The sequence below is a fragment of the Bombina bombina genome, chromosome 10 (assembly GCF_027579735.1).
Source record: "Bombina bombina isolate aBomBom1 chromosome 10, aBomBom1.pri, whole genome shotgun sequence".
Classification (NCBI taxonomy): domain Eukaryota; kingdom Metazoa; phylum Chordata; class Amphibia; order Anura; family Bombinatoridae; genus Bombina; species Bombina bombina.
This window is the reverse complement of record NC_069508.1, coordinates 17,295,161-17,314,644: the sequence shown is the minus strand read 5'-3', so window position 1 is coordinate 17,314,644 and position 19,484 is coordinate 17,295,161. Positions and strand designations below refer to the sequence as shown.

General features: G+C 36.4%; 1 protein-coding gene across 1 annotated transcript in view; it reads left to right on the top strand.

The window, feature by feature from the left end:
* LOC128641198 (uncharacterized) overlaps nt 1-12,302 on the top strand; it is a 434,766-nt gene extending 422,464 nt beyond the window's left edge. Inside the window, exons 24-26 of the mRNA XM_053693764.1 lie at nt 5,614-5,796; nt 8,887-9,084; nt 12,016-12,302. Of these exons, the coding sequence (XP_053549739.1) occupies nt 5,614-5,796; nt 8,887-9,084; nt 12,016-12,020 (386 nt within the window). The 3' untranslated portion in view covers nt 12,021-12,302. The remainder of the gene's footprint in view (nt 1-5,613; nt 5,797-8,886; nt 9,085-12,015) is intronic.
* Nucleotides 12,303-19,484: the final 7,182 nt, after the last annotated feature.

Here is a 19,484-nt window from a genome sequence, read left to right as displayed (position 1 = left end):
AAAATAAAAAAAATTCCCTGCCCTATTCTAAATTCAACAAATTTCAAAGCTCTTTACCTTACCAGCCCTTAAAAGGGCCTTTTGTGGGGCATGCCCCAAAGAATTCAGCTCTTTTGCATACAAGAAATACAATACCCCCCCCCCCCCCATTACAACCCACCACCCACATACCCCTATTCTAAACCCACCCAAACCCCCCTTAAAAAAGCCTAACACTACCCCCCCTGAAGATCTCCCTACCTTGTCTTCACCACACCGGGCCGAACTCCTGATCCGATCCGGGCGATGTCTTCCTCCAAGCGGCAAAGAAGAATTCTTCCTCCGGCGACGTCTTCCTCCAAGCGGCAGCAAAGTCTTCATTCTTCCGGCGGCATCTTCAATCTTCTTTCTTCGCTCCGCCGCCACGGAGCATCCATCCCGGCCGACTGCTGAACTTGGAATGATGTACCTTTAAATGACGTCATCCAAGATGGCGTCCGCCGAATTCCGATTGGCTGATAGGATTCTATCAGCCAATCGGAATTAAGTTAAAAAAATCTGATTGGCTGATTGAATCAGCCAATCAGATTCAAGTTCAATCCGATTGGCTGATCCAATCAGCCAATCAGATTGAGCTCGCATTCTATTGGCTGTTCCGATCAGCCAATAGAATGCGAGCTCAATCTGATTGGCTGATTGGATCAGCCAATCGGATTGAACTTGAATCTGATTGGCTGATTCAATCAGCCAATCAGATTTTTTTAACTTAATTCCGATTGGCTGATAGAATCCTATCAGCCAATCGGAATTCGGCGGACGCCATCTTGGATGACGTCATTTAAAGGTACATCATTCCAAGTTCAGCAGTCGGCCGGGATGGATGCTCCGCGGCGGCGGAGCGAAGAAAGAAGATTGAAGATGCCGCCGGAAGAATGAAGACTTTGCTGCCGCTTGGAGGAAGACGTCGCCGGAGGAAGAATTCTTCTTTGCCGCTTGGAGGAAGACGTCGCCGGAGGAAGAATTCTTCTTTGCCGCTTGGAGGAAGACGTCGCCGGAGGAAGAATTCTTCTTTGCCGCTTGGAGGAAGACATCGCCCGGATCGGATCAGGAGTTTGGCCCGGTGTGGTGAAGACAAGGTAGGGAGATCTTCAGGGGGGGTAGTGTTAGGCTTTTTTAAGGGGGGTTTGGGTGGGTTTAGAATAGGGGTATGTGGGTGGTGGGTTGTAATGGGGGGGGGGGGTATTGTATTTGTTGTATGCAAAAGAGCTGAATTCTTTGGGGCATGCCCCACAAAAGGCCCTTTTAAGGGCTGGTAAGGTAAAGAGCTTTGAAATTTGTTGAATTTAGAATAGGGCAGGGAATTTTTTTTATTTTGGGGGTTTATTATTTTATTAGGGGGCTTAGAATAGGTGTAATTAGCTTAAATATCTTGTAATCTTTTTTTTATTTTTTGTAATTTAGTGTTTGTTTTTTTTTTGTAATTTAGTTTAGTTAATTTAATTGTATTTTTAGATAGATGTTTGTAGTTTATTAAATTTATTGATAGTGTAGGTGTATTTGTAACTTAGGTTAGGATTTATTTTACAGGTAATTGGGTAATTATTTTAACTAGGTAGATATTAAATAGTTAATAACTATTTAATATCTATTATACCTAGTTAAAATAATTAACAATTTACCTGTAAAATAAATATTAACCCTAACATAGCTACAATGTAATTATTAATTATATTGTAGCTATCTTAGGGTTTATTTTATAGGTAAGTATTTAGATTTAAATAGGAATATTTTAGTTTATAAATTAATTAGATTAATTTAATATAAATTTAGTTAGGGTTAGATAGAGTTAATATAGTTAATATAAATACTATAGTAACTATATTAACTATATTAACCCTAATATAATTAGGGTTAATATAGTTAATATATATAATGTAATACCTATATTAACTATAATATACTTAGGGTTAATATAGATAATATAGCTGGCGGCGGGGTAGGTAGATTAAATTAGGGGTTAATCATTTTAATAGAGATGGCGGCGGTGTAAGGGGCTTACATTAGGGGTTAATAATTTTAATATAGATGGCGGCGGTGTTAGGGGCTCACTTTAGGGGGTTCTAGATATAATATAGCTGGCGGCGGGGTACGGGAGCGGCGGTTTAGGGGTTAATAACTTTATTAGGTTGCGGCGGGGTACGGGAGCGGCGGTTTAGGGGTTAATAGCTTTTTTATTGTTAGGATAGTGAGGGGGGATAGCGGATAGAGGGTTAGACAGTGCGGGCTATGTTAGGGAGGCGTGTTAGACAGTGCGGGCTATGTTAGGGAGGCGTGTTAGACAGTGCGGGTGTTTTAGACTTTAGTCAGGTTTTATAGGCGCCGGCAGATTCTAACGTGGCGCAAGTCACTGGCGACGCCAGAAATTTGTACTTGCGCAGATTTCTGGACATCGCTGGTTTGTCAGACTTACGGCACGTTAGCATCTGACGGCGACCTATATGGGATGGCTCGAGTTGCGAGCTGAAACTGCGGGCGACGCCGGTTCCCTCGCTTGCGCCGCAAACTGCGATCGATATCGGATCGCGCCCCAAAGGGATAATGCAATTCCACTGTATGTTAACGATTAAACTAATAGTAAAATATAAAATTACTTCATTAATAAAACCAGAAGTAAATGATGCTCAAATCAACTATTTGCTAATAAATTATATAGCAAAACACGTTATGTCCAGTTTACAACAGTAATTCAGTAAAATAGTACTGCAGCTTGAAACAGTAATTAAGCAAATCCGTGTGTTACTTCTAATTATAATGAAATAGCAAAGCATTAAGTCTACAGTTAGCCATGTATAACACTTAGGGACAGATTACAAGTGGTGTGCTATTTAGCACTTTGGTTCGAACACAAAAAATGCTTGAAGTAAACTTTTAACACAGGCAGATTAGCGCATGTATTACAAGTTGCGTGAGTGATATCGTGACCAAGGTAATTTCTGCCCATAGACTTTAATGGAGTGCGCTGTTACCAACACTGTATTAGACCTACAGTGCTAACGGTAGCATATTTTACATTGCAATGTTCTTCACATAGAAGAAATGTATCTTTGTCTTTAAATATATATATTTCTATATATATGATTATTTTTTATATTTATATATATATATATATATATATATATATATATATATATATATATATATATATATATATATATATATATATATATATATATATATATATATAACTAAACAGAATATATACAGGTATAGAGTTATACAGATATATACAGCATATAAGAATTTATAACGTTTTCATGTTTTAAGGTATTTAAGTGGAAAGGGCTCAAAAGTAAATATATATATATATACTGTGTGTAGGTATATACTATTCATGTGCATATATGTATTTATATGTATGTACATATATAAGTACATAAATACACATGTAGAGACACATATATATTTATATATATATATATATATATATATATATATATATATATATATATATATATATATATATATACACACACAAATATATATATATATATATATATATATATATATATTTACACATTATGACACTTTCCATTCAAATACCTTCTCAAATACCATACAAATACCCTTTAATCCGTATATAAATGTTTTATTAAAGGGACATAAAACCCAAATTTTTTATTTCATGATCCAGATAGAACATATAAATGTAACATCTTTCCAATTTACTTCTATTATCAAATTTTCTTAGTTTTTTAGTTATTTTTGCTGAAATGCAGGGATTTATTCTCAGGAGTGTGCATGTGTCTTACAAGTGGCACATCAAGCTATCCCTTAATATTTAGCTTTAGTTATTTAGAAGAGGATAAATATGGAAGAGATACCAGGGCATCAATTATCTAAAGGTCTCTGGGCTGGCGAGATTGTTTAAGAATGCTCGGTAATACTTCTATTTCCATGCTGGAATTCTATAAAGCCACTATAAAGTAGTGCATCTAGTTCCCTGTATCTTTAAAGGGACATTAAACCCAAAAAAATTCTTTCATGATTCAGACAGAGAATACAATTTTAAACAACATTCCAATTTACTTCTATTATCTAATTTGCTTAATTCTTTAGATATCTTTTGTTAAAGAAATAGCAATGCACACGGGTGAGCCAATCGCATGAGGCATCTATGTGCAGCAACCAATCAGAAGCTGCTGAGCCTATCTAGATATGCTTTTCATGAAAGAATATCAAGAGAATGAAGCAAATTAGATAATAGAAGTAAATTAGAAAGTTGTTTAAAATGGTATTCTCCATCTGAATCATGAAAGGAAAAAATTGGGTTTAATGTCCCTTTAAGTTGAAAATGATAGTTAATTTTAAAGACATTAGAGACATAAAACCTACACACAAGATTATTTCCTTACAGATTTCCCTGTTTCCAGGAAGTATGTGACATAAAATATGTTTAGCTTTAACCTCTACTATGGATAAACATTTGATTTATATGACATTTTCTATAGAACTACTCACAATTATGGAAATCTGATCCCAAATTCCTACTGAAAACAACCTCTGTAGTAGCTGATACAAGTGTATTTAACATTTAGGCATATTTGTGTATCTGGTAAATTCTTTAGCATGATATCCCCTTCTGCTATCAAAAAGCAGTTTACTTATCCATAGATAAACACTGAAGCTGTGAGCAGAATCCATGATTTCCATCCAGTGCACTCACCCTTCTAACCATATTGCTCATTCTGTCTACACTGGATTCTATGATCATTCCTTATACATACATGCTTGTACATCATTTTGAGAAACAATGTTGTAATGACCATAGAATACATGATTTTAACTAGCCAAGCGGATTAGTTCACCTGAGCATTTGTTTTAGCCAAAATTTCTTAACTCTTTTCAGGTATGGATGAAAGTCGTTCCTTATTGTTTCTTATGAAGATTATTTTATAGCATCATAAAAACAGCAGTACAAATGGGCAAACACCATACATTCTTACCCCCACCTAGACTTAGACTGTGACTTCCCCAACACCATGTAGATTATTCCCACTTTAGAACACCAGAGTCCATCTTACACCCCAGGTCCAGTGACTGGTTAAAGGGACATTATACACTAGATTTTTCTTTGCATAAATATTTTGTAGATGATCTATTTATATAGCCCATAGTTTTTTTTGTTTGTTTGTTTGTTTTTAAATGTATAGTTTTGCCTCTTTTTAAATAACATTGCGCTGATTTTCAGACTCCTAACCAAGCCCCAAAGTTTTAGGAGAATACTGATGTATACCTACTCCAGCTTGCTCCTGTTTGTGTAAAGAGTATTTTCATATGCAAATTAAGGGGGGGGGGGCTGTTTTCCCACTTGCAGTGGGTGTTTCAACTATATTTTTAACTGAGCTAAATTGGGAGCTTCTTAGTAAGTTTTTAAACAGTTTTATACTGGATTTTTAGATCAGTATCTGTGCATATTATAGTGGTGTCTATTATATGCAGTTACATGAAAATCGGTGTATACTGTCGTTTAACCAAGAGATAATCAAATCATGAATGTGACTGAACTTAAAGGATGCTGTTTTGTTAATATTACAGAATATACTAGAGCCATAAATGTTATTTAATGTATTTCAGGAATAGGAGAGGGCTGTGGTCCTCCACCTGTAGTACAATATGGAGACACGCGACAAGACAGAAAGACGTTGTATCACTCTGGGAGTACAGTGGAGTATCTGTGTCCTAATTACTATGTAATGGAAGGAAACTCTATAATTAAATGTGAGAACGGTGTATGGGAAAATCCTCCTGTTTGCTTAGGTAAGTACACAGTAATAAGTCTTAAGAAAAACTTGTATGATGTATATGTACTTAAAGGGACAGTACACTGTAAAATTGTTTTTATATTAATGTATTTTCAATGACTTGTTATACCAGCTGCAGAGTATAAAATGTATGAGAAATTGCATTTTCAGGTTTATTTGTGTATATGAAGTAGCTGGTTTTGTGTTTTTAAACCACAGCCTATTACAATGGTTTGAGCTTCAGGTTAAATCATATCTCATTATGTTATCACTTTGTGTACACACACTAGCTTCCTTATCTTATATTTGTCTGGAAAACTAAAGTTCAATACAAAGGAAAATTATAATTGTATTACTTAACTATCCTGCACCCCACTGGGAGTGTCATTTCTCCTGCTGGCTGTGCTTACTTAGGCTATTCAATAGCTGAGACTCCAGTATCAAAACTTTCACTATAGTTTGGGATACCACAGGCTAAATCAGCTATTTCAAAGGCCAAAATAGGGTTAAAGGAGCTACTTGTCACAGTCACAGATTTGTCTTCAGAACTTTAAAATAAACTGATTATAGCTGTCTGAAATAAAAAAAAAGAGTTTTACTGTCAGAGTTCTCCATGCAAACAGGTAGCTTCTTTAATAAATACAGAAGCTGCGTTGAAAGATAATTGTGAGAAAATTAAGCCTTAGAGAATCTTTTACCACAAAAACAGCTTCTCACCGAACATGGGGAGGATGTTGTGAACTAAACATGAACTTCAAAGGAACTGGATATATTGATTTATATCTTGAAGTAATTTTATCCACCACATTATTTAAATAACTTATGAGTTGTAGTATCATGTATTTGTTAAGATTTCTATCCAAAGGCCACTTGGAATCTTTGAAGAAATACAGGCAATCTCAGATTTCCATGAAGGTTCATGAGGCAAACTCATTTTTTTAGGTACTAACACTTCAAAGTACAGTTGTGATAGATTAGTATAAGGAACTTCTAAAACTTCTCAGTTATTCATTATTCTGGACTAAACATCTATCTTACCACTTTTTGACCTTAGACAATATGTAATATAAAAGTAAAGTAGCAAAAGAGCAAAACCCATTGAGCCTGTCAGGGTCTAAAATTGCGTAATGATTGTTTGTATAATTATTTAAGGGGCTTCATGGAGAACTTGTCAAAGCTAATGAAAACTGTAAAGCTTTTTATCAGTAGAATCTGGTCACTCCAGGACAGAAGACCTTATGGGGGTCAAGTAAAAAGAAAACACACAGGAGCCGATTTACCAATGTCTGGCTGTAGCGTATCATGTTCGCCAGACATCGCTGAATGCCGACATCATACGCTGTCAGCATTTAGCCAACACAGTTATATTAATATACTTTTTACCTCTATGATTACCTTGTTTCTAAGAATATTCGGAAAGCCCCCTGATCACATGATCATACATGACTTTTTATTTATTATCTATTGACTTGAATTTAGTACTGTGTTGTGCTAACTCTTAAATAACTTCTCAGGTGTGAACACAATGTTATCTATATGGTTAACATGAACTAGCATTCTCCTGTTGTAAAAAGCTAATAAAAAAGCATGTGATAAGAGGCTGTCTGTACTGGCTTAGAAACAAGCAGAAAATTAGAGGTTTAAGTTATAAAGTATATTAATCTAACAATGTTGGTTGTGCAAAGCTGGGCAATGGGTAGTAAAGGCATTATCTATCTTTTTAAACAATAGCAATTTTAGTGTAGACTGTCTCTTTAACCTCTCCAAAAGCTCAGGTATTAACAGTAGTTAAAACTGGTTATTGACTGTAATCTTGTTTAATACAGATGCATAAAGAATTTTCTTCCCCCCCCCAAAAAAAAAAAAACAAAGTGTGTGTATATCCCACAGAAGAAGTGAACACAGAAAAGACAGTCATTGTTCTCATATGTGTGTGCAAATATAGTCTAAATTAGTCACAGGAGGAGGATAGACTCTGCCTTAAGACATCACCTATCTGAGCAGAAGGTCTATGGGGTATCCATGTATACAATGAGGAAGTAAATAATATTTCTCATTTCATTTAAAGACTTTTAATAATTCATGGTGAACAGAAAGAATCTTTGCACATGTCCATCAATAAAACAATCTACAAAACAAATTGATGACTGGTTGTGGCAAGATATAGATAGTAAATCTACTTAGAAAAAATGTCACACAAAAAATCCACTGTGCTTCATAGCTCCAATTCTCCCAATTTGAGGGGATCATATACTTTAATAGGTAATGTCAAACTGATACAGAGCTGATAAAACAAATAGCTGCTTTTTTTCTTACAACATGAGAAATGGAGATATTTGTGTTTGTACTGTAAAGTGTTTTTATATAAAACTGAGCATGTTTGGTTACTTATCTTCCTTAACTTATTAAAGGGCCATGATACCCAAATGTTGAAACACTTGCAACTGATGCAGCATCGCTGTAAAAAACTGACTAGAAAATATCACCTGAACATCTCTATGTAAAAAAGAAAGATATTTTACCTCAAAATGTCCTAAGTATTCAAACCCCATTGAAAAGGACTTTAAGCAGTAAATCAGTATGTCTGTCCCGGGACAGGCAAGGGAGTGAGCTTCATGCACACTCATCTTATTTCCCTATACAGTTTAAGGAAGTTTACTATGAAATCTCATGAGAGTTAAGTGAAATCTCATGAGATCACAGTAAAAGAGTTCATGACCTCAGCACTGTTGATGCTAATTGGCTGCTGTTCATTTCTTCATTTTTTCATTTTTTTTATTTTTTTTTACCTGCAGCTGGGCAGTAGCTGAGTATAACTTTTTACACAGAACTTACTCTGCTGAGCTGAGGAAATTGTGAGGTAAAATATCTTCAGGTGATATTTTCCTGTCAGCTTTTTACAGTTGTACTGCATCAGTTTAAAGTGATTTAGCATATGAGTATTATGTCCCTTTAACAGTTGCTACAGAAGTCAATTCGGCAGCAAATAGTTTTTGGTTGTTTACATTTATTACAAAAAAATGCTTTGATACATTGTGCATATCACATTTCAAATGCAAGAAATAACAAAATAGATAACATTATCTTATTCCTTTTTGTTTCCCAGAGCCGTGCACCGCAGATGAGAAAGAAATGAAAGCGCACAATGTAAGGCTGAGATGGAGATCTGACACCAAACTGTACTCTGCACATGGAGATACTGTGTCATTTACGTGTCTAGACGGATATGAGATACATGATGCAGTATTACTTAGAGCACAGTGTAACCGAGGAGTACTGAAATATCCTAAATGCATCAAGAGAGGTGAGTAGTTTTAAAGAAAAATGACATATTAATTACAGAATAAAAAGTAAATAAAAAATGAAAAAATGAAAAGGTGCTGATTCCTATATAAAGAGACACTACAGGAATATAACAGATATGCTGATGCTGTTTTAATTGTCTTTTAACCTCAACCTCTTTTTAACCTTACCAGTCTCTGGATCGGCACCATGTGCACGTGCACCTTACCAGTCTTTGAATTAGCACTATATGTACATGCACATTACCAGTCTATGGATGGGCACCATGTGTACTTACACTTTACCCATCTCTGGATCAGCACCATGTGCACATGCACTTTACTAGTCTCTGGATCAGCACCATGTGCACGTGCACCTTACCAGTCTCTGGATCAGCACCATGTGCATAGACTTGTAGCAACGGAAGCTGTTGCTATGGTTATATAAACAAAATATGCGACTGAAGCTCTTTAAAACTAGAAACCCCTGCAACATTGTATTATGTAGTAAGCGGTCGCTACCTATGATCACATGTAAATAGCAAGAGCAAGGGATTTTACCTACAAGTAAGCTAGATTACCAAATGAGCGCAAATTAGCGCTCACGCGTTAACTCCGGTAAAGTAAGTTTGTAATACACGTTGGGTAGCACGCATATTACAAGTTGAAAGTGAAAAGCTTTGCACAAGTGCTAACCCAACCCTTGCAAAAAGCCGATATTCAAATATCGCAACTGCATTAACTTATTCCCACATAGACTTCAATGGAGCATAAAAAGTGGTAAAAAAAACCTAACACACTACTCGCGCGCAAACCCAATCGCAATTAAACAAAGTACGTTAATCCAGCATGAAAATTTTAATATTCTATTTATTCATAAATACATATTTCTATATATATCTAATATATCTGATAGTTTATTGCTAAAATGTATATATACCTATACAGTATATATATATATGTGTGTGTAGCTGGGATGTGCACTCCCACTTATTTGCTTGCTGCCAGGGTGCTAGTGCAATAAGTAGAATGAAACACTTGCACTCGCTGGTCTTTTCCAAAAGTCTTTACTGTGACAAAAATGTAACGTTTCGGGGATAATGTATCCCCTTCCTCAGACACAATCAATACAAAGTGATACAAACTTATACAAGTAACAAACAAAACCCCACCCCCTAATTAGGCCAGAAAGACCACCATGGCGACCGTTTGGCGGTCTTTCTGTCCTAATTAGGGGGTGGGGTTTTGTTTGTTACTTGTATAAGTTTGTATCACTTTGTATTGATTATGTCTGAGGAAGAGGATACATTATCCCTGAAACGTTACATTTTTGTCACAGCAAAGACTTTTGGAAAAGACCAGTGAGTGCAAGTGTTTCATTTATATATATTCCAATGTGCGGAAAGAGCTGCGATAAACCCCTTTTCACTTGTGCGCAATAGAGAGCAAAACCATTTGTAATCTAGTCCAAGTGTCGTGTAATACATAAGTGAAAATGAACTTGCTTGACCCAGCTACATACCGGAAAAAGATTGCTTAGAGCTGTGCAAATCTCATTTATTTATAGCCATGATTTGTCACAAACAAGAAAGATTAGACAAACATACTTATTAGGTTTCAATTAATTTTATTAGCACAGTTTTGCAAATCATACATGAATGCGTTTAAATCTTTACTTTAGTATGCAGATATTTTGCAGTGTAAGGGTTAATTACTGATCTAAATCATGCATTTATATATATAAGCAAAAAACAATATAATAATAATATTAGCTCCTGCACTGATTAATCAAACAGTTTACAACATGGCGTTGTGTTAGATAAAGTATAGATGAATGCTGTAGTATATAATGGTGCTGTGTACACAGGGCATTTTTAACTTAGGGGTTTTTTTTTAGTCTAGGGTTTGTTTTTAGCAAAGTAATTAAAATCACTTATTTCCTTTTTATGTTCATTAAATATAATAGAGAGAATAAAGTTGTGAAACACACAATAAAGAAGCAAAGTATAAATAAATAGTTACATATAATATAACATCAGTAAAGTTCATGCTATGACAGCATAGAGGCAGCATGTACAGATCGTAAGCTGATTTACCTAAAGTAATGTTTCTGTCTGATATAGCATCTGCTCACAGAGGGTAAATGTGGTTGTACCCTCCAGCACTGCTAAATATTCACTATGTGATGCAGATTATATTCATTCTACACTGAGGGTCTCAGCATGTGAGTGACATGGGAATACAAATGATCTGATAAGAAGAAGACATAGGAGACACCTCAATAGGTCTTGCGGATTCTTGTGCTCAAAAAGTGTTCAACAAACACTGAACACTACATACGAAGAGATTCAAGGCTTAGGCAGCATTAGCAACTCCCAGATGCCCCTCCATTACGTATTGTTGTTCGAAGCAACATTTGTACAAAATCTGTATACTTTATACTTCTTATAGGGACCTTAACCTCAAAATGTAATTCCCCATAAATGTATTAATGAATAAATATGAAACCTTAAGGAATAGCCATGAGTGATGGTTGCCTTTGCTGTATATCTTGTGCCTTTCCTATGCACCTTAAAAGGGCAGGAGCTTAGTGATTGCTTAGAGCAGTGCACAAACTGATTTACAATTGATTGGTCACAATTAACAATATATAGATGTTTCAAGCCATTTACAGCATACTTAGGTTAAAAAATGTGCTTTTGGCCGTACTAGGCAGGTATGAGACATGCACACATTTTACAACAAATGCAAATAATCATACAGTAAAAGCAGGCAAAATAAATCATCAGTGAATTCTGCATTGTTATTTCATTTTCATTGATTAATATTTTTAACAGAATTTCAATTTTAAATGTATTATCCCTGCACTGCAATTGTGCTATAAACTGTAAGAAATAACGTCATGTACTGAACACCATCACTAATCCAATAATAATTCTTTCCTTTTTTTGTAGAATAATGTTTGATGCAAAACAGGAAGAAAATAAACAAATGAATTTGCTTGAACAAGAAGATTCTTTGATATGATCTGCAGATATAAAATATAGGGCTGAATGACATCTTGTGTAACAAGTGTACTTGGCGCCTTGTAATGTGATTAGAGCTAAACACGTTTCTACTATAAATATAGTCATATTGCCCTATAAATGGGTTGTGATGTCATTACAATGTGCAATTCAAGGTTATCATGTCATATACTGTAATGAAAACAGAACAAATAAACCCTATTGAGTGTATTTTATTACATATATTGTTATTGACGTTTAAATTCAAAACAAAACACAGTAAAATAAATATCAGATTGCACCGATACAATTGTATCCATAACCCACAAGTATAATAAATATTCTTATAACAAGTATATTATTAAGTAAAAACAAATAGCGTAACTGTTAAAGAAATCAACTTCACAAAAACAAATGAGATTATAGAAGGTCACAATTGTATAGAAAATGATTTATCTACAAACATCCTTATAGTTATTAATGGAGGTTTTCTATAGAATATTGTCTAAAGGATTAAAGGTACAGGTATCCCAAACATTTTCTTTTATGATTCAGACAGAACAACTATTTACTTCTGTGTGTTTGCTCTATTCTATTGGTATCATTTATTGAAGGAACAGTAATGCTCTACTGAGAGCTAGCTGAGCACATTGGTAAGCCAAAGACAAGAGGCATATATATGCAGTAACCAATTAGCAGCTAGCTCCCAGTTCCTGTGCCAATCAATGTATGATACCAATAGAACAAAGCAAATTTGATAATAGAAGTTAATTAGAAAATTGCTTAAAATAATATGCTCTATTTGAATCATGAAAATAATAGTTTTGTCTCATGTCCCTTTAAGATCAACCTCTTGTCTGCACTGCAGTTTTCAGAAGATTGTAATAAACCTCAGGTTTACAAAATGTTTATCCTGCAACATAAGTAAAGCTTCACTAATATAAGCTGAACTGTCACCAACTCTGTCCACTCAGATCAATTAGAGAACCCCTACCAAACAATGTGTAGATCAGCACTTCTGAATTCAACTCACTCTATCTTGGACACAAAAAGACTGCAAGATTCTGGCATAGCTCTGGTATATAGGGGTGTTTTTGTCTCCACCTAGTGGACTGGAGTGTAATGACAAATGTACTCTCATCATCTTCTTAAAGGAATAGGAAATATTTCATTTTACTTATTTATTTTTTATATTTTTTTTGTAATTTTTAAAGAATTAAATAACAAACACAGCAAAACACCAGATTATACATGTTCCTCAATAGTATTTTCTCTTTCTTGACTATCACATTAAACAGTTATAGAAATCTCCATTCCAACAGCCCTTTGAAGAATCTTGTAGAGGAGAAGTACATTTAGCTTTTATTTTCTAAAACTATAAGAAAAAAGCCAATTCCAAAATAACAGATAACATCATATATAGTGATGTCGCGAACAGTTCTGCCGCGAATAGTTTGCAGCGAACATAGCATTTTTGCGTTCGCAGCGGACGGCGAACATATGCGATGTTCGATCCGCCCCCTATTCGTCATCATTGAGTAAACTTTGACCCTGTAGCTCACAGTCACAAGACACATTCCAGCCAATCAGCAGCAGACACTCCCTCCCAGACCCTCCCACCTCCTGGACAGCATCCATTTTAGATTCATTCAGAAGCTGCATTGTTAGTGAGAGGAGGGACAGTGTAGCTGCTGCTGATTTAATAGGGAAATCGATAGCTAGGCTAGTGTATTCAGTGTCCACTACAGTCCTGAAGGACTCATCTGATCTCTGCTGTAAGGACAGCACCCAAAAAGCCCTTTTTAGGGCTAGAACATCAGTCTGCTTTTTTTTTTTTTTTCCTGTGTAATCTAATTGCAGTTGCCTGCCTGCCAGCGTGTGTGTCAGGCTCACAGCGTATACTGTGCCCACTTGCCCAGTGCCACCACTCATATCTGGTGTAACAGTAGTGTATATTTAAAAAAACTTTTTTTTAAATTTGAAATAATAGCAGTCATTTTCCTTCACACGTGTGCGTTTAAGGTCCTGCCAGGGCACAGTGTGACACCAGTGCAAGTCATATCTGCTAAAACAGTAGTGTACATTTAAAAAAAAAAAACCTTTTTTATTGTGAAATAATAGCAGTCAGTTTCCCTCACACGTGTGCGTTTAAGGTCCTGCCAGGGCACAGTGTGACACCAGTGCAAGTCATATCTGCTAAAACAGTAGTGTACATTTAAAAAAAAAAAAAAACCTTACACTACCTGAACGATACAACATCATACCTGATGTTTTAAAGCACGTTATTCCAAACAATTTAGGAATGTTAGGTGATTTATGCCCTTTATGGATTAAAACCAGACTCTGCATCAACTATGTAATTTTCCATGGGAGTTTGCCATGGATCCCCCTCCGGCATGCCACAGTCCAGGTGTTAGTCCCCTTGAAACAACTTTTCCATCACTTTTGTGGCCAGAAAGAGTCCCTGTTGGTTTTAAAATTTGCCTGCCTATTGAAGTCTATGGCGGTTCGCCCGGTTCGCCTGTTCGCGAACTTTTGCGGAAGTTCGCGTTCGCCGTTCGTGAACGCAAAATTTTAGGTTCACGACATCACTAATCATATACAGTGATATATGAAGAAGTAGAAAAAAGAAAAGAAAATCCCTGTCTCCCAGCGTCCCCATCCATCTATCCCCAAAGGTAACTTACTAAATAGAGATCCCAATCCTTTTATTATTATTATTATTGGTTATTTGTAGAGCACCAACAGATTCTGCATATCTTTATGTTCAAGATTTATATAATATTTCTTTAATATGTCCAATCCAAGTTCCTAACGTTTGGTCATTGAACATCTCCTTAGTTACTGTTGGTAATTTATAGAGGCTTTTTTTTTTTTGGTACCTTAAAACTTAATGGATGTGTTTATTAGTCTGTCCTGTTTCTACAACTTAGCTTCTCTTCCCAATAAATCCACCTCTCCTAGATGGCTAACTCCTCATCTCTATTTTCTAGAAAGTTTGTGGATAATTTAGTTCAACATTTAGTTCAAGATTAATTTATGTTAAAATACAATAATAAATATTCTATATATTTCATGTAAATAATCGGTTTGAAATGACAGACAAGCTGAAGTAAACTAACAAAACATTTACCATATTAATTCAGCCATGCATAAATTATAGCTGACAAATATCCATTGGTAGAACCTCCAATTAAATATGACCTATGGCTACTCAACTGTACAGCCATAATGACACATGGATACCTGGTAATTACACATGACCTATGGCTACTCAACTGTACAGCCATAATGGCACATGGATACCTGGTAATTATACATAGCTTATGGCTACACAACTGTACAGCCATAATGACACATGGATACCTGGTAATTATACATAGCTTATGGCTACACAACTGTACAGTCATAATGACACATGGATGACTGGTAATTATACATGACCTATGGCTACACAACTGTACAGTCATAATGACACATGGATGACTGGTAATTATACATGACCTATGGCTACACAACTGTACAGCCATAATGACACATGGATACCTGGTAATTATACATGACCTATGGCTACACAACTGTACAGTCATAATGACGCATGGATACCTGGTAATTACACATGACCTATGGCTACTCAACTGTACAGCCATAATGACACATGGATACCTGGTAATTATACATGACCTTGGCTACACAACTGTACAGCCATAATGACGCATGGATACCTGGTAATTATACATGGCCTATGGCTACACAACTGTACAGCCATAATGACACATGGATGCCTGGTAATTATGCATTACCTATGGCTACAAAACTGTATAGCCATAATGACACATGGATACCTGGTAATTATTCATGGCCTATGGCTACACAACTGTACAGCCATAATGACACATGGATACCTGGAAATTATACATAACCTATGGCTACACAACTGTACAGCCATAATGACACATGGATACCTGGTAATTAATCATAGCCTATGGCTACAAAACTATACAGCCATAATGACACATGGATACCTGGTAATTATACATGACCTATGGCTACACAATTGTACAGCCCTAATGACACATGGATACCTGGTAATTATACATGGCCTATGGCTACACAACTGTACAGCCATAATGACGCATGGATACCTGGAAATTATACATGACCTATGGCTACACAACTGTACAGCCATAATGACACATGGATGTCTGGTAATTATACCTGACCTATGGCTACACAACTGTACAGCCATAATGACACATGGATACCTGGTAATTATACCTGACCTATGGCTACACAACTGTACAGCCATAATGGCACATGGATACCTGGTAATTATACATGACCTATGGCTACACAACTGTACAGCCATAATGACACATGGATACCTGGAAATTGTACATGACCTATGGCTACACAACTGTATAGCCATAATGACACACAGATACCTGGTAATTACACATGGCCTATGGCTACACAACTGTACAGACATAATGACACATGTATGTCTGGTAATTATACATGACCTATGGATACACAACTGTACAGCCATAATGACACATGGCTACCTGGTAATTATACATGGCTTATGGCTACACAATTGTGCAGCCATAATGACACATGGATGCCTGATAATTATACATGACCTATGCCAACACAACTGTACAGTCATAATGACACATGGATACCTGGTAATTATTCATGGCCTATGGCTACACAACTGTACAGCCATAATGACACATGGATACCTACCTGGTAATTATTCATGGCCTATGGCTACACAACTGTACAGCCATAATGACACATGGATACCTGGAAATTATACATGACCTATGGCTACACAACTGTACAGCCATAATGACACATGGATACCTGGAAATTATACATGACCTATGGCTACACAACTGTACAGCCATAATGCCACACGGATACCTGGTAATTACACATGGCCTATGGCTACACAACTGTACAGCCATAATGACACATGGATACCTGGTAATTAATCATAGGCTATGGCTACACAACTGTACAGCCATAATGACACATGGATACCTTGTAATTATACATGGCCTATGGCTGCACAACTGTACAGCCATAATGACACATGGATACCTTGTAATTATACATGACCTATGGCTACACAACTGTACAGTCATAATGACACATGGATACCTGGTAATTACACATGACCGATGGCTACACAACTGTACAGTCATAATGACACATGGATACCTGGTAATTACACATGACCTATGGCTACACAACTGTACAGCCATAATGACACATGGATACCTGGTAATTACACATGACCTATGGCTACACAACTGTACAGCCATAATGACAAATGGATGCCTGGTAATTATACATGACCTATGGCTACACAACTGTACAGCCATAATGACACATAGATGCCTGGTAATAATATATGACCTATGGCTACACAACTGTACAGCCATAATGACACATAGATGCCTGGTAATTATATATGACCAATGGCTACACAACCTTACAGTCATTATGATACATGGATACCTGGTAATTACACATGGCCTATGGCTACACAACTGTACAGCCATAATGACACATAGATGCCTGGTAATAATATATGACCTATGGCTACACAACTGTACAGCCATAATGACACATAGATGCCTGGTAATTATATATGGCCTATGGCTACACAACTGTACAGTCATAATGACACATGGATACCTGGTAATTACACATGACCTATGGCTACACAACTGTACAGCCATAATGACACATGGATACCTGGTAATTATACATGACCTATGGCTACACAACTGTACAGCCATAATGACGCATGGCTACCTGGTAATTATACATGGCCTATGGCTACACAACTGTACAGCTATAATGATACATGGCTACCTGGTAATTATACATGGCCTATGGCTACACAACTGTACAGCTATAATGATACATGGATACCTGGTAATTATACATGACCTATGGCTACACAACTGTACAGCTATAATGATACATGGATACCTGGTAATTATACATGACCTATGGCTACACAACTGTACAGCTATAATGATACATGGATACCTGGAAATTGTACATGACCTATGGCTACACAACTGTACAGCTATAATGATACATGGATATATGGTCATTATACATGACCTATGACTACACAACTGTGCAGCCATAATGACACATAAATACCTGGTAATTATTCATGACCTATGGCTACACAACTGTACAGCCATAATGACACATGGATACCTGGTAATTACACATGACCTATGACTTCACAACTGTACAGCCACAATGACACATGGATACCTAGTAATTATACATGTCCTATGGTTACACAACTGTACAGCCACAATGACACATGGATACCTGGTAATTACACATGACCTATGACTTCACAACTGTACAGCCACAATGACACATGGATACCTCGTAATTATTCATAGCCTATGGCTACACAACTGTACAGCTATAATGACACATGGATAACTGGTAATTATTCATAGCCTATGGCTACACAACTGTACAGCCATAATGAAACATGGATACCTGGTAATTAATCATGACCTAGAGGCCTGGCTACACAACTGTACAGCCATAATGACACATGGATACATGGTAATTACACATGACCTATGGCTACACAACTGTACAGCCATAATGACGCATGGATACATGGTAATTACACATGACCTATGGCTACACAACTGTACAGCCATAATGACGCATGGATACATGGTAATTACACATGACCTATGGCTACACAACTGTACAGCCATAATGACGCATGGATACATGGTAATTACACATGACCTATGGCTACACAACTGTACAGTCATAATGACACATGGATACATGGTAATTACACATGACCTATAGCTACACAACTGTACAGCCATAATGACACATGGCTACCTGGTAATTATACATGACCTATGGCTACACAACTGTACAGCTATAATGACACATGGATACATGGTAATTACACATGACCTATAGCTACACAACTGTACAGCCATAATGAAACATGGATACATGGTAATTACACATGACCTATGGCTACACAACTGTACAGCCATAATGAAACATGGCTACCTGGTAATTATACATGACCTATGGCTACACAACTGTACAGCCATAATGACACATGGATACCTGGTAATTAATCATGACCTAGGGGCCTGGCTACACAACTGTACAGCCATAATGACACATGGATACCTGATAATTATACAGGAACATGAGGTAACTATGGGACTGATTCAGTATTGTTCTAGTGGCTATACGTTTGCGGTATAAGTATGTCATCTATAGCCTGTGGATTAATAGGGATGCAGTAGATATCTGTATATTGCCCAGGCGTAGAATGCTACCAACATATGTATCTTCTCTGTACTTGAATGAAAAAATAAACTCAG